General features: G+C 35.3%; 3 protein-coding genes across 5 annotated transcripts; 2 read left to right on the forward strand and 1 right to left on the reverse strand.

Annotated features, from left to right (window-relative positions):
• Positions 1–4,680, reverse strand: ttpa (tocopherol (alpha) transfer protein). Its single transcript, XM_051875523.1, has 6 exons — positions 4,394–4,680; positions 1,775–1,928; positions 1,498–1,691; positions 1,263–1,373; positions 943–1,163; positions 1–799 (listed from the first exon to the last, which is right to left on the reverse strand). Exons 1-5 carry the CDS (start codon positions 4,586–4,588, stop codon positions 954–956), a joined length of 864 nt encoding a protein of 287 aa, XP_051731483.1. The 5' UTR covers positions 4,589–4,680; the 3' UTR covers positions 1–799; positions 943–953.
• A 5,741-nt stretch (positions 4,681–10,421) lies between these two features.
• u2surp (U2 snRNP-associated SURP domain containing) lies at positions 10,422–22,784 on the forward strand. Of its 3 annotated transcripts, XM_051916917.1 has the most exons (26): positions 10,422–10,579; positions 11,517–11,615; positions 13,045–13,156; positions 13,259–13,380; positions 13,490–13,557; positions 13,643–13,731; positions 13,938–13,973; positions 14,096–14,178; positions 14,280–14,445; positions 16,099–16,310; positions 16,878–16,921; positions 18,594–18,698; positions 19,130–19,196; positions 19,280–19,446; positions 19,571–19,733; positions 19,835–19,914; positions 20,009–20,096; positions 20,191–20,328; positions 20,442–20,622; positions 20,812–20,886; positions 20,975–21,038; positions 21,274–21,430; positions 21,528–21,638; positions 21,722–21,849; positions 21,952–22,119; positions 22,248–22,784. In XM_051916917.1, exons 1-26 carry the CDS (start codon positions 10,535–10,537, stop codon positions 22,384–22,386), a joined length of 2,907 nt encoding a protein of 968 aa, XP_051772877.1. In that variant the 5' UTR covers positions 10,422–10,534; the 3' UTR covers positions 22,387–22,784. The 3 variants fall into 3 exon arrangements, with proteins under 3 accessions (XP_051772877.1, XP_051772888.1, XP_051772897.1); XM_051916928.1 differs by lacking the exon at positions 13,938–13,973; XM_051916937.1 differs by lacking the exons at positions 10,422–10,579; positions 11,517–11,615; positions 13,045–13,156; ... (5 more) ...; positions 14,280–14,445; positions 16,878–16,921 and having other exon boundaries at positions 16,127–16,310.
• A 661-nt stretch (positions 22,785–23,445) lies between these two features.
• tmem59 (transmembrane protein 59) lies at positions 23,446–27,539 on the forward strand. Its single transcript, XM_051916948.1, has 8 exons — positions 23,446–23,696; positions 23,898–24,003; positions 24,112–24,206; positions 24,345–24,497; positions 24,901–24,973; positions 26,466–26,598; positions 26,681–26,798; positions 26,900–27,539. The coding sequence occupies exons 1-8, from the start codon at positions 23,541–23,543 to the stop codon at positions 27,053–27,055; spliced, it is 990 nt and encodes a 329-aa protein (XP_051772908.1). The 5' UTR covers positions 23,446–23,540; the 3' UTR covers positions 27,056–27,539.
• Positions 27,540–27,809: the final 270 nt, after the last annotated feature.

Here is a 27,809-nt window from a genome sequence, read left to right on the forward strand (position 1 = left end):
TTTGCGATTGTCCAGTCTCCAAGTTTATTTGAGTTGCAAATTGTGTAGTAATGTGTCTGTGTGGATCTTTTTATCATTATGGTAATGTACATTAAAGTTGAAAAACAAATTAACAATTGTAGTTGGATAACAAGTGATGACAACACAATTAAATAATGAGCCACTAATGTAAAACAGTGATTTTCTTCTGTCATTAGATACACTGTCTGACAAAAAAGGTGCAATAAACAGAACAAGAGGTATATACATGGTTTCAGAAAATCACATTTAAGGAAATCTGTAAACATGAAGAGTTCCAGTAAGGTCATTAGACTCTGGTTATATTTGTTTAAGAGTCAGAGCAAAAGGCAATAGACCAAAGTGCCACTTTATAATCTCACTTAGAGTGACTAAATAAAATACAGCAAAGGTTACTGAATGCTGCAGTTTACAGATCATTTGACTTTTATAATGAAACAGTTCATTTTAACTTGATATGTAACTTCCAGAAACACAGAGACTTATGTAACATCCTGAGTTATGTCAATTGTTATGAAAATAATACAATAAAAACAATGACAATTCACAAGTAAAAAAGGCACTTTGATATTTCAGATACATACAACTTTCTACACTAGTTGTGTTATGTTAAAGTGACTATGAAATCCTTCTTCTAAAAGCAACAAACATCTGATATCTAGTGCTATATTGTATATTCAGAGGTATATCAATTACTTGCAATGAATATCTGTGTGATATAGAATTCAATAAAATCACATTATCCAAATGTGACAACTGGGAATGTCAACTTTTTTCCAGTCTGGAATGAAAAAAGTAAAGGAAAAAAAAATCCTATTTAGTAAAAGTTTACACTAATATGCTTTGCAATTTATGTCAGCATTTTATCCTTAATTTCATTTAACCTGTATGTAACCTGCACAAAGAGCACATGAGGAGAAGTACCTTCATTTTAATCAGTCATAGGCGGACAACTGAGAAGCATCTCCTGCACCTAAGTGTATAGAGAGCCTATAGAGATAGTCTTCAGACTGCATGATGAACTCAGTCCACTCTTGGCACACTTCATCTATGCTGGGTCCAGTTCCTCCATAAATAGGAGGGAGGATAGCCTTCGGAAAGTAACTACTGAGACTTCGGACATATGAACAGCCATGCATGTGAATCTATAAGGAAAAGCATCACCATAGGTATTAAACTGATTAAAACAAATTCTCTTAAAATCTCATACATACATACATGTAGCTTACTTAAATGTTACTAACCCGTTGTTTGATTTTGTCTGGAAGAAATGGGCGGATCATGGCAAAAACGGGACGGAAAAAAATGGGCTCGTTTATCAAGTGGATCCCGCGTACTTTCAAAGGAAAGGAATCCTGCAAAAGAGATTTGATTTTTTTATTTGTTGGGTGTTAAACTTAGATATTTCTCCAGATATCTCATTGATAATTTATTCACTAAATTATATTCTGTAGTGAAAATGTTTAAATGGATACCTACCGTGAGTACAGCAGATATCTTTTTTGCTAAGGAAGGATTTATCTGCATGGCATGAGCAAAGCACCAGTCTTGGAGATCAAAAATCACTTTGAGTCCATTTCTTTGAGTCTCCCACTCTTGAACAATCAACTCGGACGTAATGAGGCTCACACGAAAAACCTCATAAGCTGTGAATTCTTTGGGGTTCCACTGACCTGAAAACAGTGTTTGAGCATTTGTGATATTCGCCGTTATATGGCAGAAACAATTTTTTTTTTTTTTTTGTGTATGTACTTGCCAATCCGATAGATTAAAACTCGACTTCCAGCATCATCTCGTGATCTCAAAACTCCATGGTAATTGTTTCGGAGAAGTCCTATAATGGATGATGGCCGCAGATCAGCTGTTATTTCTGGACATTCTTGTCTCCATTTATGATAGTTAATCAACAGCTGTTGAAAAACATAAGATCAATGATACATTAGTCTCAAGTTTTTTATTTTTAAGAAAATTATCAGGACAAAAGAAGCATTGCTCATTACATTGGTTATGGTTGACATCTGAATGCAATTTCAGCTAGAAAACAATATATATATATATATATATATATATATATATATATATTTGTGTACTGTACATTGATTTTTGAAAATCCAATCCCTAGCAATTCAGTATGGCTGAAATAACCTCAAAGTCACTTCTAGACTTAAAATAGAGTATGTTTGTGGGCCAGATATTTACAGATGTTTACATTAAATAATTAAATAATTAATAGACAAGAAAAATTATGTAAATAGGCTATAGTCTACATTTGTACATAAATGAACTGGTGTATATGAACACAATATAAATGGTTAAAGAAGAAAAGTAAGATAAGTAATAAATAAAGAATAATAGACTTGAAAAGAAAAAAACAACTATAAAAACCAAAATAGCGATGATACGCTTGGAATTGCATTATGCATGGCCAATGCAAATAAATGTAGGTTTAAATTCAAAGAGACAAGATAGTCTACGACCTGACGCAGAGCTGCCAACTTTGTTGAGTTCAGCTTGGAGTGAGAATTAAGAAGGGAGGGTGACACAAATTTCAAGATTTGAGTCGCATTCCAATCGATTTCAGTATTGATTTATTTGGATATATACATGGATATATATGTTAATTGTTCACAAGGAAAAAAAATCTTTCTCAACCAATGTCAATAAACTTTACAAGAGAACCCTGTCAGCTGGTACATTATCATTAAAGGTTAATTAACGACTGTTTTGTATACAATTACATATAAGGCAGTTTTTATAATAATACTACTAATAATAATGTTATAATAATAACTTTTTAATGGTATTAGAGTAAAATATAATGAATATGTAATACAGGCCTAGTGCTAGATCGATATTAGGCATGGTAAAACATGGTACTCGCATCAAGAATATGAGATTTAAACATTAAGACTGGCTGTGTTGAGTTATATAACAATGATTAGTTTTCTGTCGATTAATGTATCCAAACAGTTGCTCACCTGTCTAATAAAACACATAATATATTAAAGCATCTTTGGTGTTTCCATGGTTTCTACAAAATAAAACTGGAAATCGAGGGTAACGTGGGTATGATGTCATTGATAGGCGCCGCACGGACACGGTCTGTGTCCTGATTAAAATAGCTTATTTCTCTATATTTAAACATTCTTGGAAACATTTGGGATAATGTAAATACACAAGTCAACAAAATATATAACACTGTTCTAGTGGTTTTTGGATATTTTAAATCCAAAAATCTTACATATTGTGCCTTTAACTAGTAAAGAGTAAGAGATGATCGGTTAACATGCCTCTTAAACTGAAGCACGATCTGTCACGCCACATTAAGAGCGCCAAAACGGTATTCATTGTTTGAATTTCATAATAAAACTTACAAAATTTGAAAACTGAGACTTTGTTTCATATCAAATGTAACTGGCTCTGTCTTGTCTGTCAGCGCATTGTCCGTGTCCTCTTTTCTCCAGGTTGTTTTTCATTGTGTCAATGTGAGAATATGGATGTGACTCTCATGTTGAATGCGTGAAAGTTGGCAGCCTTGCCTCGCGTTTTGTTCTTATTCAAGGCGATGTAAACATTATTGGAGCGCTAAACACACTCATGTTGTAATGTATGTTTCATTCATACTCGAAGCCGGAGGGAGCTCCCTCGCAGAAAGTCCAAAATGGACTCATAGAAGTAATAACTTATGACGTTCTGGGAAATCCCTTATATGGACAAAAGCGTCCCGTCCAGCTATCTTTGAATAAAAAGCAGAAACGTGACTGATGAAACATGAAGACAATAAAGACACGATTGCAACACGCTCATTTATGTTTTTCAAGCCATATTTTCAAAACAATAAAGTATATGAATAAAGCAGTTCTAATAGACATAGCCTTAAATACAGTAGCCTACAGAAGCTATAAAATATATTCTCTGTGATAAAAAATTACTTTTTTACATAAAATCCATGATGACTTAATGCACAAGTGATTGTAGTAGGCTACATAAATCATAAAATTATCATTAGACAATAGGAAAATAATATTATAGAATAAAAATGATTGGTTATTGTTCAGCAGTGTATCTGATGTCTTAGCCAGTTAAAAGAGAGAGAAGGGAAATAAAATATGTCAATTAGACAAAGGTCAGAAAAAAACTGTTACCCTAACAGACATTTCTGTCCCCCTCTCTTCTGAAATGATGACTACGCTCCTGTAAACATGTGTGAGGTGTAAATATGTGTGAGGTGTGAGTGTAATTTCAGCCCGTAAATATTATCGCTAATCAAATCACTTATCACCAATGGCGTTACTATCACAACAGAAAGCACGCGCATGTTTACACATTAATATCATGAGTTCAGGCAAAGTTTAGGTGAAACAGGATTCCAAACCTTGAACGCCAGTGCCACATCAAAGTCTCTCGCCTGTAAAAACCGTATCAAAAATGTTTTCGACAAATCCAAGTGTCGAATACTTCTTTCTGCTTCTGCTTTTTGTTTCAGTTCTGACAAATATGGCGCAATCCGAACAGAATCGACAGGTAAATTATTTAATTCTTCGATGTTGTCAACTTCTTCAGACTTCATAGTTGCGCGAGCCGATCGAGTGTCATTTTCTCAGAGCAGCGGTCTCACGTAAAAGGGGGCAGGGAACGAGCCCCTCACATCCCAATGAGAACTATAGCCCAGTGTTTTTTCACCTTTGTACATGTAAAGTTTCGTCAAACATTAACCGAGCCAACTTTTAAGACTGAATTAATTCTTTCTCGTCCATTAAACAGACTAGACCCACGCCTTGTTCAAAACTGAGATAAATTGTTGACGACTTCTGTATAATCTATATAGGCCTAATTCATCCAGATGTTTGAGAGGAAGTCAACCAGAGTGTGAAATAAATTAATCATATTGCTGTTAATTTCCACCACTATGAAAAAGTCAATTGAACTTAAACCCAAAATAAAAATGCAAAAGATAACATAGAAAAATATCAATTAAAAAAAAATCAATCAATTTAATTAAAGGGATAGTTTACACAAAAAAGAAAATTCTGTAATCGCTTACCCTCAAGTTGTTCCAAACCTGTATGAATTTCTTTCTTCTGCTGGACCCAAAAGAAGATATTTTGAAGAATATGGTTAACAAAACAGTTGATGCAATCAACTGTCAGGTTACTACATTCTTTAAAATATCTTCTTTTGTGGTTGAACGTTGCATGTCTTTTATATCAGAACATGAGGATGTGATTCCATCAAACGCTCACTTAAGAGTATGTCGATTTACCCTTATTAGCTGATAATTCTGATTATGTTGAAAATGGACAAATTTCTACCGTATAAGCTCTCTTCTCTAAAGGTGGGTGCACACTGTACGATTTTGGCCACGATTTGGTTGTCTGAGACCAATTTTGAGAATCCTAAAAGATTTCTATAATCCTAGGCAAAAATCTGTAGTCTTTGATCGCTTGTTTGACATGTTCACCGACAGCCGATTAATGACCGTTGCGATCAAAATTAACACTAGAGATTTCTTTGTTAACCACCATTTCAGTCCCACGTGTAATGCAGCTCACTGTCACCGAATGTGTGTGGGTTGATTATGTAAAACTCCGGACAAGTTTTCAAGAGTCAGTTTTTAACGCGTCTTGACTGTCGTATAGTCTGACATATAGGACAGCTGAGATCCCACAGTGTGACATGATGATTGTGTTCGTTCAGTCTGACAAGCAACAATTGTAAAGGACTATTATAAATCGCACAGTGTGCACCCAACTTAAGAAAACCTCAGACTGAAATCTATTGATGATGTTTTCAGACTGTGGAAAAAAACTAGTGATCACTGATCAGGTGTTTTCAATGTCATCTGAAATGAGCAGTGTTGAGGATAACACATTACAAGTAACATGCATAATGTAATCAGATTACTTTTTTGATGTAACAAGTAAAGCAATGCATTACAAGTAATATGCATTAAGTAATCCGATTACTTTTTTGATGAAACAAGTAATGCATTACAAATAACATGCATAATGTAATCAGATACTTTTTTGATGTAACGAGTAAAAATAGGCTAAGGCATAACATGCATTACCTAATCAGATTCTTTTTTTTTTTTTTACTGCAAATTACATTCTAATAACACAAATACATTTATTTACAATCAATTTCTGACTTGCCCTCGGCCATCTTGATTTGGAGGGGAAAAAAAGAAAAAAACATACGACTTGCCACTTGGTGGCAGTGTATAGAATGAAGCGCTACTCTCCACTATAGTTGATGTGCAACATGCATACAGAGAAATGGCTTTTTTAGCCATATCAAATAGCCTACCTGAATATATGTCAGTCAGTAAGGTTTTACTGTGTTAACACAACCACAGATATTACAAATATATATATATATATATATATATATATATATATATATATATATACACATATATATACATACATATATATATATATATATATACATACATATATATATATACATATATATATATATATATATATACAGAGCTGGGTAGTAACGGATTACATGTAATCTGGATTACATAATCAGATTCCAAAAATCAAGTACTTGTAATTAGAGTAAACTACTTTTTAAAATACTCATAATCAGACTACAGTTACTTTTTTATGGATTACATGATTACATATTATTTACACAATGGCAGTAAGTTGTTCACAATTCATTGATTCTCCTAATTTTTCATTTTTTTTAACGTTTATATTTTTTTCATAATAAACTGCATGCCGCTTATTTACGTTCGTGATTCTTCAAGTTTTTCCGGCGTTGAGGGGGAAATATAGATGAATATAGATGAAATATATATGAAATATATATATTAAATATAATAACAATAATAATATATGAAATATAGATTAAATATTTGATGTAGCAGTGATATTGCTGTGAATTTCACATTTTTCAATATCTGTTTTTGTAATGTTGCTGTTTAATTTTAAGTAAATATGTTTTAAAATCATAAGATGTGATTTGGTTTTATTCAGTGTTACTATCAGCAAACACTAACAGGTACGTTATTAACAGTAATAACTGTCCATACATTGCACTTTAAAAAGAATCTGTTGAGGCTCTTGTTGGTGAATAGAATATAATTTTTGGAATATATTTTTTCTTTGTATCTATCAAAATAGTACAAGATTATCCTACAATATATGTGACATCAAATAAGGGTTAACACAAAAGTAATCTAAATGTAATCCAAAAGTAGTCAGGTTACATTACCAAAAATGTGTAATCTAAGAGATTATATTACTGATTACAAATTTTGTCATGTCATTTGTAATCAGTAACTGATTACAATTCATAAGTAATCTACCCAGCTCTGTATATATATAGTTATATATGTTTTAGTTAAAAGGACATTCACAAGATGGCTTTGAATTAGGGGTTTTAACCAACATACAAACCCACTGCTCAGAAACCTCATATATAATTTTTTTTTTTTTTTTTAATGAAACAATAAAATAAATTTCATGTTTTAATGTGGCTTTGTTTGTCATCTTCCCAAAATGTAGCCATGTCAAATTTTATGTCCGAATCTAGCTACTTAATTTTTTTTAAACGATCTTCTAGCTGTTGACATACCATTAGTGCCATTTAAGGGTTATAATCAATCAATCAGTCGTTTTTGGCGCGTCATTTGTTGGCTAACATAGCCTGTATAGCTAAGCTCAAGGACGCAGGGACTGAACATCTGTCTGCATGGTGACGTCACGCGCCTCCCTTGCAATGTAGCGCTCAGCGCAGTTTCCATATTTATATGTCGTTGGCTCGTCATTTATTTGAAAGTCCTCTTTAATATTAAGCAGAGATATGAACACGTTTGCATGGCTTCATGGAGGTATGTACATGAGCACCTAAATCCTAAAATGAACGTAGATAACAGATCAGTCTCATCCACCCTTGTGGGATGATGCAGTGATGATGCAGGGTATTAAACGGATGCTGCCTGCCGACGACAGTGGGATTAAATAATAATAATATTATGAATGTTCTGCGTATTCTGCTACGATTTAATTAGCGGATATTTCGGGGGTTTTTTCTTCTTCTAATGTTATATGAGGCATACATTTGTAGTCCATTTGCGAGTGTTGTCTAATGTTCGTCGTTATTCTGTGTATACATTTCGAATAGGCCTGGTTGCCATCATGGTTTAACTGTTATGATTTTTTATGTTTTAGGTTACAGGGATGGAAAGCTGTATTTGATGACTTGGATGTGCAGGCATTTTGAATGCATTACCTCAGGCTGTGTGCTTTGTCCATCAGAACACAGGCTTCCACTATCAGCAGGCTCACCGGATAAGAAAACATTCAGCGTTACCAGGATGAGATTCACATCTAAATAGGCCTTAAGTGTGCTTTTGAATAAATACACCTGTTGGCAGAATCTGATTTGTCTGGCCTGTGGTGCACAGACTATCAAGTCATGGAGAATATTCTAAATCTGATACAGGTTCAGCTGCTCATCAGGCGCAGAAGAATCTCTTTTTGCACTTTTGGCTCTCGCTGTACGTGTTCACAGTGGACCTTGATTTAATGTATTTCAATTAAGGCACGCGGTGAATGCCAAGAGCGGAGTCATATATCCTTCAACAAATGTGAAGTTGCCTGTTTATGACTATTCTAATGGTGTTTTTTAAAATACATTTATATTCCTAGTACACTCTTACTAGGCCTACTTACAATGTTCATACAATCAGAAGGGTAGATAGCTAAAGCCTTTACAAGGTCTTCAGTCATCTCTGTTTGTGTTGGCACTTTTACATGGTCATGAAAGTATTCACAATTTTTTGGATTTCAAACAAAATACGGAATCTGAGCTGATGTTTTTTTCTATTAATATTTATGTTGATTACCATGGTCGATGCATCTACAGTTCAATTAAAGTTTTTTATTTATTTATTTATTTTAGTTTAAGATTTCTGACAGGCTTATGTTTTTCAATTTTATATTACAAATCATTCTGAAAATGTGTCACAGTGTAAATTCTACTGTTTTTGTTTTGTTTTTTGACAGTTTATTGATAAAGAATACATATAGTTTTCAACTATGATTGAAATCTATGGTTATCCTGAAGTGGTGCTGTAAAAAATGTCGTCACCTCAACTACAACACTTCTATTATAATGCTTATAACAAATAAAGTATTTGCATGAATATTAAAACTGTGTGTTGTTTGAAACTGTTTAACACAGAATACTTAGTTTCTCACTATCAGGTATGATCAACTTTATTGGAGTCCTTGCAACATATTTCTCCATAGGCTACTTCTGCTTTACTGATGTGTGAAATTTACTGCACATAAGGAGTGATTTCATGTCAGCATACACCCATTGCAAGGGTTGTTGGATTCCTGAAAAGCTGTTTCTTTTTTGCTGCTTATTATCAATTTTCTTACAAACTATATATGACAAGTATAGATAGTTAAGAAACATTACAGTACATAACTCACTGTCTACAAAAATTACATTTCATTTATTGTCTGGATTGAAATTATACATATTTTTACATTACCAAAGTTATTTTTTGTCTTAAAATACCATAAAAGGCAAAGTGACGTGTATATTACAAAATATGCATTATACAGACTTTAATGCTGCACAGAGGCAAATAAATGTATGCAGGAATTACAGTTGCAGAAATGTTATGATGAAATTAATGTTTGTAGGCTATATTAAAAATACAGAAACGTGAAATGAGTGAAAATGCAAAATTACAAACAATAATAAATAATGAATGTCATGATCACTGCAGTTTAAGGCATGCTGCATCAGAGTTTATTTATAAAGTATTAGTAATAATGCAATACTTTTTAGAGAGAGTAATTAGTACAGAAATCTAATTACACTGTTGAAGATGTAATTAGCTAGTAATTGATTACTTTTTAGAGTAACATACCCAACACGTGGGTCAGAACTCCCATATTTTAATAGGCCTACTACTTTATGCAGCATTGCATTACATAAACTGCTGGAACTATACACTTCACTAGGCCTATGCTGAAAATTAATTTACAGTGGGGGAAAATGGTTTCGGCTGACCCTATGTCTTGATGCAAGCCAGTTTAGCAAAGCAGGTGGCAGCCACTAAAGAGGTAGCTAAATGGTTTGCTGGTGTTATCTGGTCTTGGTCAGGCTTTCATCTGGTCAGGCTAGGAGATGAGTGAAACCAGCTGAACACCAGGTATGAGACCAGCTTGAAACCGCTGGAGACAATCTTAAACCAGCAAAGACCAGCAAATCAGCTGCAAGCAGTAATGCTGGATCAGCTAGCCTATGTATTGCATTGTACAAACAATTATTTTAAAAATGCATCCTGTGACATTTCAATGTCTTGTGCATCAATAACAGTTCACATAATGTATACATATACTAGTACAGAGATTGTACTCAGATGACAGGACTTTGACAGACTCATACAGATCGGTCTTCAGATTTATACGTCAAATGGACTCGTTCACTGTGGGAGAGTGAACGCGCTTTACGCGCTTGCACAGTGTCGGGCAAAATGGCGGACAAAACGCCAGGTGGGGCGCAGAAAGCCAACTCTAAGGTATTTCATGACTTTTCCACTTCATATCAGTATGTTAAAGTCCACCTTTCTTGTTTATGGCAAGAAAAGTGGAATAATATTGTGTTTGACTCAGTAGTGTGTCGCTCTGTGATACGAAAAAGGTCTATTGAGCTGCTCGGTTGTGATGCTAACACGCTAGCAGTGTAGTTAGCTAGAAACCGGCGGCTGCACAGATTTTTTTATAACACAAAACACCGGGCTAAAATCTGTTTTGCATATATGCTACATTTGACCCAGTTATGTTTTTTTTATTCTCTTGATACCACCACAGAGCATGAAATAAGTTAATGCGTGTTTATTGTGTGCTGACAGAGCTAACACGAACGTATCTTTACAATAATTACTGTATTACATTGATCTCTGGACGTTATACTCGTATATAGAGAAGATGGGCTTGATGTAGCGATGTGAATATCTTATTTGCGTGTTCAAAGTTGTGCTAACTTGCTCTTTTTGCTTTGACGAGCTAGCATGATCATGTCCATCTTTTCGATTTTACTAGCCACGTGAAAGAGTCAACAGAAAAGGGAGACACTGCTGATATAGTACCATAAACATATTTTCTGTACTTGTGTTATAGCCACACCACCTCTTCTGTCCTGATGTTGTCAGTGATAGGTTATTACTGCAAAGTGCACAACTTTATGCATGGCAAAACGTTACATCTTTACTTCACAGAAGCTAAACAAACCATTGCTGAAGATACATTTTTTTTCTTCCTGTTTTTCCTTTCTCTTTTTCCTTTCTCTTTTTCCTTTCTCTTTTGTGTGTTTTGTTTTTATGCGTTTTGGACCGTATAGGAGGAATGCATTATTGTTTTCCCTAGGCAATAAAACTAAAGGTCTGTGTATTCAGGAAGGGGATGTAATGTCTTACTTGTATAATTAATTTTTTTTATATATATATTTTCATGCAGGCTTTATTGGAAAGTAAGTTAAAGGCCTTTAGTATCGGCAAGATGGCGGTTGCAAAAAGAACACTAAGTAAGAAAGAGCAAGATGAACTCAAGAAGAAGGTAAGTAGATGAGGTCCAATTCCAGACTGATACCACACAATAAAGGGTTATTTCACCCAAAAATGAAAATTGTCATTAATTACTAACCCTCATGTCGTTCCAAACCCGTAAGACTTCCGTTTATCTTCGGAACACAAATTAAGATCTTTTTGATGAAATCTGAGAGATTTCTGTTCCTCCATTGACTGCTTTCGCAACTAGAATCAAGCGGTTTAGTCCAAATATTCTGAAGAGACTTGATCGCTTTTTATGATGAACAGATTTAATTTAGGCTGAACCTAAATGACGAGAACAAACCTCTTCCGGAAGCTCAAACATGCTGGATAACCAGTGAGGTTCATTCTTGTGTGTTACGCAGCACGTTTGAGCTTCCGGAAGTGGTTTGTTCTCGTGCGTCTTTCAGGTTCAGTTGAGCATGCATCTCTTTATGTTCGCTGATCAAGATTTATATGTGAGTAAAAGCCTAAATTAAATCTGCTCATCATAAAAAGCGATCGAGTCTCTTCATCAAAAAGATCTTCATTTGTGTTCCGAAGATGAACGAAACTCTTACGGGTTTGGAGCGACATGAGGGTGAGTAATTAACAACAGTTTTTTTCAACAGAATGGTCTGATGCGACGTGTCGTATATTCCAAGTGTTCTGGGGGTATATGATAGGGTTTGGTGAAAAACAAACCAAAATGTAATGTATTATTTAACGAAAATCCTTACTTTGGCCGACTTCCAACTTGTATGCTTTTTCTGGGCGAGACGGAGTGAACTGCAGTGTTAATGCAGTGGTAAAGTCTCACAAATGCGTACGTTGCATAACCGTGCACAGAAAACCAGCAGCCCTATCGTGTACCCCCAGAACACTTGGAATATATGACGTCACATGGGATCATACTGATTGCTATTCAGTCATTATATGGATGTTAAGTGGGACATTTCTTAAAAATTCCCCTTTTGTGGTTCGAAAATGAAAGGGCATACTGCATTAAAAGAACACCAGAGTGACTACATGATGACTTAATTTTTATTTTAGGGTGAATTAATCCTTTAAGATGCAAAATTCAGTATTGATTGACATTTTATTGATCCCCTATACGTAATTAAACTGGATTGCAAAAATGCTTCCTGATCTAGTCATTCTTCAGTCACTCTTCATTAATCTGTGGCTTTTACTCTTAGTGTATCAGCTTATAGCTTTTCTCTAAATTGTTAGAATGTCTCTGCATTATAGTCAGTTGTCTTGTTCATAGTTACAATAGCACAATTGAGAGTATATAACAAATAGACCAAAAAAAAGCAGTATTATCAATGCACAGAACATATAAACATGGGTAACCGATACATCCCCATAAATCTCACAAGTTTTAATGACAGAAGTTTAACATTATTCCACTTTCTCCAAAATATTCCACTTCTGCCATCTGTGATTTTTGTCAGGAGGATGAAAGGGCAGCTGCAGAGATCTATGAAGAATTTCTTGCTGCCTTTGAGGGAGGTGAAGGAAAAGTGAAGACTTTTGTACGTGGTGGGATTGCTAATGCCACTAAAGGTAGGATTATCATGTGAATGGCGCTGTATGTTGGCAAATATTTGTATATACTTTCCTCTTAATTGTCCCTGCTTTAAAATCTGTGTTACATATCCATTACAGAGGAAGCAGCAGTCGATGAAAAGAAAGGAAAGCTCTATAAACCGAAGTCAAGAATTTTGGAGGCTAAAAGTTTTTTACCTTTGGATACTCCACCACAGTTTTTAACAATAGATAAACGCAATGTGAGTTTTTTTTGTCTTTTTTTTTTTTTTTTTTTTTTTTCATTTGACCTTATTTTAAAAAATCTTATTTTTTTTTTATTACCCATTCTTTTTCTATTATATTACCTAGGCATCGAAGAAGGGAGATAAAGAAAAGAAAAAGAGCAACCTTGAACTCTTCAAAGAAGAACTGAAACAGTAGATGTTCTTTTTATTTTTATTTAACAAATGACAGTACCTTTAATATGATGATCTCAAAAGTAATCCTCCGTTGTTTTTGTAGGATTCAGGAGGAGCGCGATGAGCGGCACAGGTTGAAGGGCCGAGTCAGTCGTTTTGAGCCTCTTCCCACAACGGAAGGAAGGCGATCCTGTAAGTTTTTTTCTTCATGTTTTTTTTTTATTTATTTATTTTTTACCCACACCAAAACAGTCAGTTTCACCCTATGTTCACTCATGGGGTCAGACCCAGTCAAGTTTGTGCCCCTCCCATATGTCTTGGCCACTGCCACAATACAGCAGTGTATACGCTTTCAAATTCAGGAAACAAAATTCACACTGCTTTTCTTCTGCTTTTAGCGGATGGTTCTTCACGAAGAAACCGTCCGTCCAGTGGTAATTTTGTTTTATATACTGTGTAATGCAATGGCCATTTTGCTGTTTATGTATCCCATCATGGAAGAAGAGATGGTAAAACATCAGTTATTATTCAAAGCTTTTGGTTTGTTTTTTTCCAGTCTTGGATGATTCAGCTCCTGGGTCACATGACGTTGGTGATCCGACAACTACAAATCTTTATTTGGGGAACATAAATCCTCAGGTAACTTTTTTTTCTTTCTTTTTTTTTACCACAGGTAATTGTGTTAGGTAACGTCTCAAACCCACAATTTCCAATTCTAAAACTCCTCTTTCACCCTCCAGATGAACGAGGAGATGCTCTGTCAGGAATTCGGTCGCTATGGTCCTTTAGCCAGTGTGAAAATTATGTGGCCCAGGACTGATGAGGAGAGGGCCAGAGAAAGGAATTGTGGTTTTGTAGCCTTCATGACAAGAAGAGATGCTGAACGCGCACTTAAACATTTAAATGGTAAATATATTCTTGTACAGATCTATTAGTGGTCGACCAATATAACATGATAAATTGGCTGATATTTTGCTCTTTTTTTCACATTTTATTTAATTTTTAAAATAAATATGTCAAATAACTATAAATTTAATTGCAGAAATTGTTATGCTTGTGTTATTTACTATTCACTAGTAGTGTAATATCATATAGGCCTATATAAGCTTTATATCGGCCTTTTGCCACCCTGCTTTCTAAAGCCACTTTTCCACCGTCGTGCCAAACCATTCCATTCCGTGCCAGTCTGGCCTAGCTGGTACGGATATGGTTTAATTTTTCACTGTGAGGGCTGATAATGGAGCTCTTTGGAATGTAATACAAATGCATCAGTTGTTGCCTTGGTAACACAAGAGTTAACAGACGAAATGAGATGTAAATTGCGACCGTGTTATGAAGGATGATCAGATATTTCTATTATTAACTTGTGTTTACTTTGCTCAAATAGAGTGCTTGGCCAGCTACCGAGAAACTGATAGCCAGGCAACATACAAGTGACTAACTGTTAGGGGTGTCACAATATATCGCAATACAAAAATGCAACAATATGTATTGTGCATAGTGACAATATATATTGTGTATAGTTCACCCAAAATTAAAATTACTGTGTGAGGGGGAAAAAAAATCAAGTTTACAGAGTCTTAGTGTCACTATTACATTAAACTACTATATACAGTGAAACCAAAAATTATTCAGACATTTTTGATATATTTTTACTGGTGGGTGCAGGACACTATAGTTCATTTATGTAAGTGAGGATAGCAAAATAAAATAAACTGTGACATATTATACCCAAAAATTCTTCATACAGTGGACTACCAGTAAAATTGATGAAAATTTGGAACCAAAAATTATTCAGACACTTTGACCTGACCATGTTTTGCTTAAGTGTTATCTGACATTAATTAACATTAATTTTTTCTGACACAGTTTAACTCTGAGATCTTGTCATATTTTATTACCATTTTTTTTAAACTATAGTGAATAAACTATATTAATGAATTAAATGTTCAAGGTGTCTGAATAAATTTTGGTTTGACTATATAATGTTGAATATAATAAAGCAATGGGGGGAATATTTGTGGGTCCTGATAATGCCAAATGTCTTATGTTACCAGTAAAAAGTGGCCTACATTATTTTACATTTATCTAGTCAGTGACAGAGTGCAAGCATATTAGTCTAAAATAAGTATGTATTTTCAGCTTCAGAATCATGAATATTTTTATTCTGGTGTCACCATTGTCCTGTGGATTGGGTTACCAGCACCAAGTCCAAGCCTAATCATTTTCACCCCCAATGTAATACCAAATGCAGCATTTTAGTCAACAGTACATTTTTTGTTAACCTTTTATCGTATGTCTTGGAGTATCGCAATAATATCGTATTGTGAGGTCAGTATCGTGATATGTTTTGAATTGTGATCTGAGGGTATCTTTACACCCCTAATAACCGTTCCTTACCGCTCTTAGAACCGTTCGGCCCGACAGTGGAAAAGTGGCTTACGATATCAGCATCGGCCATCAAAAAATCCATCATCTATGCATTCTTTAGAATCACTTTGTGTTTATTGTTTCCCTCTTGAAACCAATGAATAACTTGGCAAATGCTATCCATTTCAGGCAAAATGATAATGAATTTTGAAATGAAACTGGGATGGGGCAAAGGTGTACCAATTCCTCCTCACCCAATATACATTCCACCTTCAATGATGGAGCACACCCTCCCACCACCACCCTCTGGACTGCCCTTCAATGCCCAGCCCAAAGAGAGGCTGAAGAACCCCAACGCTCCAATGCCTCCCCCTCCAAAGTGCAAAGAGGAGTTTGAGAAGGTAACTTGGCATACGTGGGACAAAAAGTTTTTGGTTAGCAAGGTCATAAATGTAGTTAGGGTAAATGACTTTCTTAGTAATGTTTGGTTATATGCATTTTATTTGTGTGTGTGTGTGTGTGGAAGAGGTGCAGACTTTTTTCGTCTTGCTGTTTTTTGCCCATAGAATTGTGCAATTTTACTAAATTAGCAATTTTTGTAAATAATCCTATATATTACATATGTACCATGCTGGTTGTACCGGTAAGTGTTTTGGACTGTAGATTACTCATTGCACAAGAAATTTAATAGGTTTTGAATGCAAATTAAGATAAAACTGTACTCCTTTGATACTGTCTGTTTGAAAGAAATGTAAAGAGACTTTTAAAAAATATATTATGGATGCAGATTGTGTATGATTTCACTGCCTCTTTCTCTAAGGAATGTGTTCAGTCAAGTTTTAAAACTGACACCGTAGAACACATTTGTTGTTGTAGGAGTATATGTTGCATTTAGTGTTATGCCTGTTTCTTTTTAACAATACTCACATATATTCTATGTTTATTATCTGATGTGACTTCATATCCAGACTCTGTCGCAAGCCATAGTCAAAGTGGTTATCCCAACAGAAAGGTACATGTTTTTCTTTTTTTCCAAATTCTAATGAAATGTAGAGAACTTATCCCATCTCTGTAGTTTGAAAGATTGGCCATATCCATGCTACCAGAGGCTGGTTTGAGTGAGCAATAGTTGAGGCCTTGCATGAAAATCAAGGAGCAGCTACTAACAATACAAGTCACACACATGCATTACATTTCTCTACAAAGTGTTTGCATCATACTGCTCAGACGGTGATATTAGTTCATATTAGTAGAGAGTACTGTGGGACATAAATTTCTGGTCAGAAGTTTTTTTTTTGTTTTGTTTTGAAAGAATAAAATACTTTTATTCAGCAAGGACTTAAATTGGTTAATAGTGATAAAGTTACAGAGATTTCTATTTTTTTTTTACTTTCTAGTTGTCAGAGAATCCTAAAGAAAATGTGGTTTCCACTAAAATATTAAGCAGCACAACTGTTTTTAACATTGATGATAAGAGTTTCTTGAGCTGCAAATCCACATATTTTAGAATGATTTCTGAAAGATCATGTGACACTGAAAGTAACTGCAGTAATGGCTGCTTAAAATTCAGCTTTGCCATTACAGGAATAAATTACATTTTAAAATATGTTAAGATAGAAAGTTATTAGAAATTGTATTATTTCACACGATAATACTTTTATACTATATTTTTCAAATAAATACAGCCTTGGTGAGCATAAGAGACTTCTTTCAACAACACTGAAAAATCTTACCAGCCCCAAACTTTTGAACAGTAGTGTACATTATGAATTGATGCTGTTTGGTGTTTGTAGAGCCTCGTTTTTAGACAGAACTATATTGTAGATGTCAGCGTTACAGCATGCTTGTCAGGTTGTTCCACTAGTTTTTGAGAGAGTGGTTCTGGTTTAATCAGACATACTACATCAGATGTGATTCATTACAACACTACTAATTTAACAACTAAAACATTACACTATACACATTCACCTAGTGTCAGTTACACAAAAAACAGCCCTCTGGCTATTGCTCACTTCAACTGCCCCAGTAGCATGGCACAAAAGCGACACCCAATCCCCATAGTCTCAGTGACCTTTGACATTGGCCTTGGTGAGCAGCACAAGTTGAACTGTCTGCAGCAGCGAGGGACCAGAAAAGCGTCACAGGATGGATTGGGGAAAGTATACAGAATGATTGCCTGACATTGGTATGATCGGCTCCAATACTTGTGATTTGTGTTTCAGTACATTTGAAAAACATCATCTGTTGATTTTATCGGACACTTCACGAGCCAGTCAGGAAGCCAATTGTTGTCCCTATCCCTTAACTGACTCTAGAAGTGCTTACATGATTTTATCCCTCTCCATCCACACTTGTCTATTGTCAATAAGCAAGAAAAATCACTGTCACTCGGCCTCACATTTAGTATTTCAGTAGCACGTCCAGTTATAAGTTACAAGGGCAGAATGCTATGGCTGAGACTCAGATGTAGATGTAGAGAGGATTTAAATGTTTTGATTGTTACAAGCTGTCACACTGCCAGTCAGTTTTAAATCTTTAAAGCTCAAACATGTCAATTGACTCATGGATAGTAAGTGCAAGGATGTTGCATTTCATCAAATGTCATAATTTAGCAGTAGTAGTTGTTTAGGTGTGGCTGTTGATGGCGCTGAATCTGTTTCGCTTTAACTGTGTTTTTCTCGTAGGAATTTGCTCTCTCTCATCCATCGAATGATCGAATTTGTGGTGCGTGAGGGTCCCATGTTTGAAGCCATGATCATGAACAGAGAAATCAATAATCCGCTCTACAGGTGGGTGCATTTTGATGAATGAGACTTTCTTTTTTGACTCCAATCCTTTAAAGTTGGCATGAAATTAAAATGTACTCCATCCATTTACCAAATGCATGTTTAAAAAAAATAAATAAATAAATAACCTCAATTTTAAATTAAAATGTTATAACTGGATCTTCCAGTGAAATTACGGACTTCTCCAATCATTTAGTCTGCTTGAACTTTACCCCTTTCTTAAAATTGACTGCACTCTCACATTTACATCTGCCTCTATCCAAACTACAACAAATGGATAGAAGTCCCCACCCTACTTTTTTTTATTTATTTATTTTTTCAATAATTCAATGTTTCGGTCAGATGTATATCACAATATTGAAGAAAAGATCTGTCATTACTTCACTTTCATTGCGACTTGTAGGTTCTTCTGACATTGTGTATTAATTCAACAGATTTTTATTTGAAAATCAAAGTCCAGCTCATGTCTATTACCGGTGGAAGTTATATACCATATTACAGGTTAGTCTTATTTATTTTCATTCTTTTGTCAAAAACGCATTGAAATGTGTCCAAGCGTAAAATTTTAAAATCTCCACTAATAGGGCGAATCTCCAACAAAATGGAAAACGGAAGACTTCAGAATGTTTAAGAACGGTTCTTTCTGGCGACCGCCACCTCTCAACCCATATTTACATGGCACTCCTGAAGACGAGGAACGTGATGATGACGAAGAAGAAGAAAGTGGCAAGAAGGGCACCTTGAAAGACGAGTATGTCTACGTATCGAAATCTGTCTTAATGGATTCTGTGGAGACATTGAATTCTTCTAGAATGGAGCTACCAGGCTTTTCAGTATTGTTGGTTATGTGTACTTAATATTCTCGTCTGCTGCAGTGAGAGGGATAAACTGGAGGAGTTACTCCGAGGTCTCACGCCGAGAAAGAGCGACATAGCTGACGCCATGTTTTTCTGCCTCACACATGCTGATGCAGCTGAGGAAATAGTGGAATGCATTGCTGAGTCTCTGTCCATACTTAAAACACCTCTGCCAAAGAAGGTCACATATGCTGCACAATTAAGATTGACAATGATTATGATTGATTTTTGTATGTTTCATTCATTACTTTTGTTTACATCTGCATTTCTGTCCTCCCTCAGATTGCAAGATTATATTTGGTGTCGGATGTACTGTATAACTCGTCAGCAAAAGTTGCTAATGCCTCCTATTACAGAAAATTGTAAGTTTTACAATTATTTTATATGCAATTAATCAAGGTATTAGTTCTCGTTTGTCTGTTTTTTTTCATGTGTTTGTCTTTTATTCTTTTACAGCTTTGAAACAAAACTTTGTCAGATATTTTCTGACCTAAATGCCACTTATAAGACAATACAGGGCCATTTACAATCAGAGAATTTCAAGGTGCGCCATCCGGCTCTCTCAGTTTTTAACTCACCATGGTTTTATAACAATGTTAACTCTCTGGTTTAATGTTTCTCAATTTTGGTCCTCACAGCAACGAGTAATGTCCTGTTTCCGTGCGTGGGAAGACTGGGCAGTGTATCCTGATCCGTTCCTGATTAAGCTTCAAAACATCTTCCTGGGACTCGTCAGTCTCGATCCTGAAAAGGAGACTGAAGAGCTGGTGCCAGAGGTTAGCTTGGTAGAGATTATCATTCATAGATTGTCAGTGGTAAGATTTGAGTTGATTCACAGCTCATCTCAACATGGACTGAATGATTGGATGTTTGTTGCATTTTCACTTAGCTACCAGAAAGGACTGAGGACATTGATGGTGCTCCTATTGTGGAGGAGGAGCTGGATGGTGCTCCTTTGGATGATGTTGACGGCATGCCCATCGATGGAGCGCCAATTGATGGAGCACCACTCGATGACCTGGATGGAATGCCCATCAAGGGATCAGATGATGATCTGGATGGTATTCCCTGTAAGTGCTGACATTTTTCCCCCCACTTAGTTACCCAACTTAGTACACTTAACACATCGCACTATTCAAAGCTCTTAAAGAATATACTTTACAGTTACATTAGAATTGCTGAATGTCATGGCAGATGTTCTAAAAGAAATTTGTTTTGGAAAAATTTAAGTGCTGTTTTTTTTTTTTTTTTTTCTTCAGTTGATCAAAAACCAGGTTTTAAGGTCGCTCCTTCAAAATGGGAAGCAGTGGATGGTGCTGCTTTGGAAGCTCAAGGTTAGTTCAGATGACATTTATGACATTATCTAAACCTTAGTTTCCTCATCATGTACATATCATAAAATTGATTTTTCTCTATTTTTAGCTGTAACCACGTCAAAATGGGAAATCTTTGATCTGCCAGAAGAATCTGACAAAAGTAAAACAAGGTAAGTTTTACTATTTCTACTAGGCTTGAAAAACTCATGATTATTAAATGTTAAAGGATATGCAAACATCTTAGAAATTTCTATACTGAGAAGTTTTTCTTAAGCTCCACTCTAAAATATTTAATCACCATAAAATGATTTTTAAAATTTCTTGTAGTAATCACAAAACTGAAAAAAGGTGTGGGAACACTAAATGTCATGCAGTTTTGATCTCATCTTAACTTTCTTTTAATAGTTCATCACGAGAAACTGAAAGTAAAGACTCTCTCAGAAGCTCCAGTGCTGCAGAGCAGCAGTCCTACAGTAATCCTGTTAGAGAAGAATATGATTCAAAGTCTGCAAAATTTTTTGAGATGAGCGAAGAGAAACGTGCCAAACTAAGAGAAATTGAGGTATGCCTAAATGCTAATAAGTGTACTAAATGTAATGCTTCACATTCTTGAATCTGTTTAGAGATCCCAGTCATGTTTTTCTTTGTCTGTGTTACAGCTTAAAGTCATGAAGTTTCAAGATGAGCTTGAATCTGGAAAAAGACCCAAAAAATCTGGACAGAGTATTCAAGAGCAAGTAGAGCTTTACCGGGACAAGTTACTACAGCGGGTTAGTATCAGCTTAATTGTTTTTGACATTCCTTTAGTGCTTCTATTTTGTTTTAAAACCACTATTTTTTGGACATTGTTCAGGAGAAGGAGAAAGAGACAGAAAAAGACAAAGAAAAAGAGAAAGAAAAAGAAAGAAAAGACAAAGATAAATCTGATGTTTCCCACAAAGAGAAGGACAAAGATGAATCCACACCAGGCAGAAAAGAAAAGTAAGATACCTGCTTAAGATCCTGAAACTCCTTCAGCAAATGGATGAATGTCTTTCAAAAATGGAGAACTATGAATGCATTTAAGATTGTGTTTATTTACAGAAAACGGAGGCACAGTCCCTCCCCCAGCCCCACCCGAAGTAGCAGCAGTAGGCGCGGCAGGTCGCCCTCACCACGATCAGAGCGCTCTGATAGATCCTATACAAAAGACAGCTCTCGATCGTCTTATAAAGACTCTCCGAGAGACAGTAACCGCAAGTCTTCTAAAAGGTAAACTAATGATTTCATCACTTTGTCGCAGCATAAAACTCAATCCTGTGGGTTGGGTTCTTTTGTCTTTATCAGTGCATGCATGCTTATGGAACTAATCTGTCTCATTTTTAAAAAAATTATTTTAGGTCTCCTTCACCCCCAAGAACACCTAAGAGGTCGCGTAGGTCCAGATCAAGAACGCCCAAAAAATCCTCAAAGAAATCCAGATCTCGGTCACGATCGCCTCACCGTTCTCACAAGAAATCCAAAAAAAGCAAACACTGAGACTTCTGGCTATTATGAAAATATGCCCGGTTTGTCTTTTGTGCCTCAAATTTGTCCTGTAAATCAGTGTGAGGGACATTCCCTCTTAAACCCATCCTTGTTTTGAAGCTCACTCACATTGGCACAAGAACAGTGTTCAAGGGTCATCTAATGGGTGTTTTATAATGTCATTTAGGAGCTTCCTTTGATGTTCCAAATGTCCGAAAACAAAATAACTGCAGTGGTTGGGGCAATCTTCCTTCAACATAAAAACTATTGTCTTATTCTTTTTTTTTTTTTTTTTTTTTTTCCTTCTTTTTTTTTGTCATTGTTTTTAGATCCCTTGAAACTGACTTAAATTAAAAGTGTAAGTTTCAGTTGTATAGATGTTTGCTTTTCAATAAAGACAATTTATGTGACTTCTCTCTGAAATGCCTTAGTGTTTGCTCTTGCATACTTCCCAAATAAAAATCTAAGTCATAAATCTAGTGTGTTAAAATAATGAACCAATTTAATCTATTTTATAAACATTTAATTCTAAACCAGGGATTTTCAATCTTTTAGTGTACCAAATAAGGTCATTGTTGCTCAAGGGGGAAAATATGTGTATGTGTGTGTGTATATATATATATTTTATATATATATATATATATATATATATATATATTATATACATTTTAAAAAATCCTAAAATATTAAAGACAGCTAGTGTGTGTGTGTGTGTGTTTATTTATTTATTTATTGATACAAACACCCAATTTATACTGAGAAATTAATATTACAAATATGGGTAAAATACTTAGTTTCTGTTAAATGATCTGTTTTACTCACTATAGTCCTACTGTTAGATTTTAATCTAATCTATTTTATTCAACAGTAGAATTTATTTTATTTCTATCTATTTGAATTTATTATTAAATTATATAAATATTTATAACTTTTCATTAGGTTAATTTAATCTAATTATTTTATTTTTTTATTTTTATTTTTTTACACTTTTTGTTTGTTTCCGCGGATCCCCCTGCCACTCCTTTGTGGATCATGAAATGACTTAACGTTAACGGCGCTTGCGCCATGTAACTAACTAGGAAGTGCATACACGTTGTTCTCGCGACATTTCCGCAGATACGCAAACAAGGAAGAATCTTTTAGTCGATGTTTGGTAATTCGCGAAAATGAGTGCAATAAAGTCCTGCGGGATTTTGATGAGCTTTTGCTGCATACTAACTAGCACCTGTGCATCTTCCGAAGTCTTCGATGGTGTTTTGGGAAGCACGGCGTCTTGTCATAAAACATGTCAGATGACTTACAGTTTACACACTTATCCACGGGTGAGTGCGAGTGCAACCAGTTTCGACTTGTTTACAAACAAAGAAACGCAATTAATATTTTCAGCCATTCTTTATTTTGTCTTATTAGGAGCTTTCGCGTTGTTGCTTATGTTTGTAACGTTAAATCATTTGCAAAGCAACAACAACGTTCTAAGCGGAAATGGACTGTTTTCTTTATTTGGCCTGTTTGTTTTGGTCTAGGAGGAGGCGCTGTACGCCTGTCAGAGAGGATGTCGCCTCTTTTCCATCTGTCAGTTTGTGGGTGACAGCAAGGATCTCAACGAAACCAAATCTGAATGCGAGTCAGGTAATATTAATGTATTGTCTAACTGAATTCTTACACCATTCGCTTTGCTCCATGTTGATAATAGTGTATTTGTTATATAACCAGTTGTGTGTGTTTGACTTTCTGCAGCCTGTCGTGAAGCCTACACCCAGTCAGATGAGCAGTACGCGTGCATTCTAGGATGTCAGAGTCAACAGCCATTTGCAGAACAGAGAATGGAGCAGGTGTGAAGAACATATGTGAATAATTGCTTTGGATGCTCATAGTCTTTCCATGATCAATTCTAATTGCATGTCACCAGGGTGTTTTTTTTTTTTTTTTTTAAGTCACTATATGTTTCTTCTTTTGTTCGGGGTATGTAGTTGTTGACGATGATGCCCAGAATCCATCTCCTTTACCCGCTGACTTTGGTGAGGGGTTTCTGGGAAGACATGATGAACCAAGCCCACAGCTTCATCACATCGTCCTGGACATTTTATCTCCAGGCAGATGATGGAAAAGTAGTAATTTTCCAGGTAATGTGGTGATAATGTTATAAAACTTTTTTTATTATTAGACTGCATCCATAAGGAGGTACTGAGTGTATAAAGCAGAGATGGCCAAACCAGGTTGGCCTCCAATGCCATATCACAAGAGGGGACAATTATCATACCATTGTAGCATCTTCATTTTAATCTATATTTTTGTTTTATATTTGTATTAAAATGGGGAAAATATAAGTGAATTTGATTTAAAAAATGTACATTTTAATATAGTTGAATATAATGTTCTTCTTTAGCCACCAGCCTCCAATCAAGTTTGATTTTTGGTCCTTCATAGTAAAATGTTTGGAGACCTCTGGTTTAAAAAAAAAAAAAAAGTAGTAAAGCTTATTTCTAAGTGCCGATGATCAGTATTTACTCTTTCTCTCTTTTCTAGTCTGAGCCGCAAGTTCAGTTCATCTCTCAGTTTGATTTCCAGAGAGACGAGTCCGAAGAGTCACAGAGCACTTGTGAGCAATTTGCATAATACACTTATGCTTTCCTCTCTGATTAATAAGCAAGATTTTAAAAGTGTCACACTTCATGGCTGTTTTACTTATTTTCAGACTTAATTATCATGATATTATACTTTAAAGTTGCAAAGTAAATGAATTGGCATATTTTTTTCTTCTGTTTTGTGACATACATCTGAGTGAAAGCCAGATCTGAATGCGAGATCGCAGTCGATTTATAAGAAAGGGGCCATGTTTAAGCAGACTAAATAATTAAAGATATGTTATATTTCATAATTTCATAATACCATAACCGGAAGATCCAGTAATGACATTTTAATTAATAATTATGAGGTCCAAAATAAAATTAAAAAACGAAACTTGATTTGTGAAACAGATTTGTTTGAAGCTGCTAGTGTCACGGAAATTACAGACTGCACAATAAAGTTTGATGTAATGAAGTATGTAAATATGACAGTCATGATTGATAAGGCAAGGGCCACTTTCCACATCTGCTTCTATGCATCCTTTTCTTAACCCTATAAAGCAATATTTTGAAGGCCTCTGAATTATCAACGTGATCAAAACTCGTTGCACACAATCTACTACATGCCTTCTGTTGTCTGATTGATACTTTATTTTTTTATTTTTTTATAAATCTAATAATATCCCCTTCAGGTCATGGAACATGCATGTTTTCGCTGTGAAATTTTGTAATGATTTTTATAAAGTTAACCTAAGTATACTTTTATATTAGTAATATTTCAAGATTAACATTTACTGGACTGAAGCAACTTGGGGGCCATTTACACGACACTGTTTTCAACTAACAGCGGAAAACTTTTTGTGTGTTTTGGCCGTTCATTTACGCGACAACGGCGTTTTGAGCGGCATTTTGAGGGCCTGAAAACGCAAACTTTTGAAATCGGGTTTCAAAGTGCAAGGTTTTGAAAACAATACTGTTTCTGTGTAAACTACAAAAAAACGAATTTGTGAAAACGGTGACGTCGTGTGCATGTGTATTACGTGTTCAGTCTATAGGCGCATAGTTTTTCTTTACAAAGTGACGTCAGCAACTTCTGGCCATTTTTAGTAGTTTCCGCGGATCCGTGTGAACGGGGATCGGTGTCGTCTGTACGTGAAAAACAAAGGAAAATCTTTTCCGTTTTTTAGTAGATCGTTGTTGTGTAAACGTACTCTTAGCTTTTTTTAATAAAAATGTTAAGGTGTAAGGTGCATCAAATATGATACAAGAGATATTTGAGGTGTTTATTTCTCAAGTATGAGCTCAGTTTTCTCCTGTATTATAATATATGTGCTAAAAGCCTAATGTATCAAATTTGATACTCAACAAAAACACATGCAAGCTTTTTTTGTCTAAAGGTTCAGTAAACTGTTCCACTTCAAAACTTTAGATTTTTCTGTCTATTATTTATATGTCAGGCTTTACAGGGTTAATAAAAGTTTCAAGATCACAATACTAATATAGGACCCCTTGTGTTTTTAATAGTTGTAGATCAAGGAATGAAAAGTCCCATTTATAAAGACTACCCAAGGAGCTTCATTCAGGAGAGAGACAGAGATATGTTCATTGATAGAAGCAACTCTGAGGACGATTACAACCTCTTCAACTGTATCTCAAGGTTGGGCACATCTTGATCTTGATCTCTTATTATCTGTTGACCTTTCTGAATATAAACCATCATGATCTTGTTGTACTGGTAGGAACCCATGGTTGCCAAGCTGGATCCTGACCACCACTCTGGTTCTGTCTGTCTTTGTTCTGATCTGGATCTGTTGTGCCACAGTGTCCACTGCTGTTGAGCAGTATGTCCCTGCTGAGGTAAACTACTTCGCATTTAGCAAACTCCATGTTTCTTAGCCAAACATTCTTAGTCAATTACTTTTAACCAACTGTTCCACACATTCTCCTCCTTTCAACAGAAGATAAGCATAAATGGGGATATGGAGTACATGAAGGACAAGAAACTGACCCCTTACCTGCAGTCTTCTCTAGTGATCATCAGATCTCCTGGGGTGGAGGAGCAGGAAGCGGGACCCCTTCCATCAAAGGTCAATCTGGATCAGTCTAACATTTAATCAGTCTAACATCCAAAGGAATTGGGGTCTCATAGATATTTGGTTTTCTCTGTCAAAGTTGTGATTATTGCTTCAAACTCATTTACTATGGGTTTTTTGTTTCTTTTTCAAATTTGAAAGGTGTGGACTATGGGGAATATATTTTGTTGATGTTTTGGCACTTTAAAGGCATTACCTATTAGAATGAAAGCTCTGTAGGATCTCGGTTTTCCAGTTTACTGCCCATTTGTAGAGATGAAGTCTTTCCGTTTCTTTTTATTTTTTGAGTGTTCTCAGTGTGATCAATAACTGCTTGTGATTTGAGGTACATGTGTTGAAAAATGAAACATTAACATTTTGCTTTATGCTTTAATACAGGATATCTTAGTTGCAGAGGGTGCAGCTTTCTTGAACTGTTAGAGAGTCATGAATACATTGTAAATGAAAATATTTTGCAACCTCAGATTTGTCATCTTGATATTAATAAACAAACCTACAAAAAGTGTTCAGCCCCTTTGTTTTTGTTTTTTTGTTTTTTTTTGTAGAGTTTAATAGACTGATCTAAATCAGATATCTAGTGTAATTGCAGTAGCATAGTTATTAGTGAGCATTTTGTCGTTTGTTTGGACAAGTCAAAACTGATATTTTTTCTTTGTGTGGGCTTGTCAGCGCTGGCAACAAAGAATACTGTCTGTATGAATGTGCAACGGGTGTCAAGCCATAGCAACAGTGACCAAAGTAATATCAAAGATGGCGACGTCCATAAAACAGAAAA

Source organism: Ctenopharyngodon idella, chromosome 2 (genome assembly GCF_019924925.1).
Source record: "Ctenopharyngodon idella isolate HZGC_01 chromosome 2, HZGC01, whole genome shotgun sequence".
Lineage (NCBI taxonomy): Eukaryota > Metazoa > Chordata > Actinopteri > Cypriniformes > Xenocyprididae > Ctenopharyngodon > Ctenopharyngodon idella.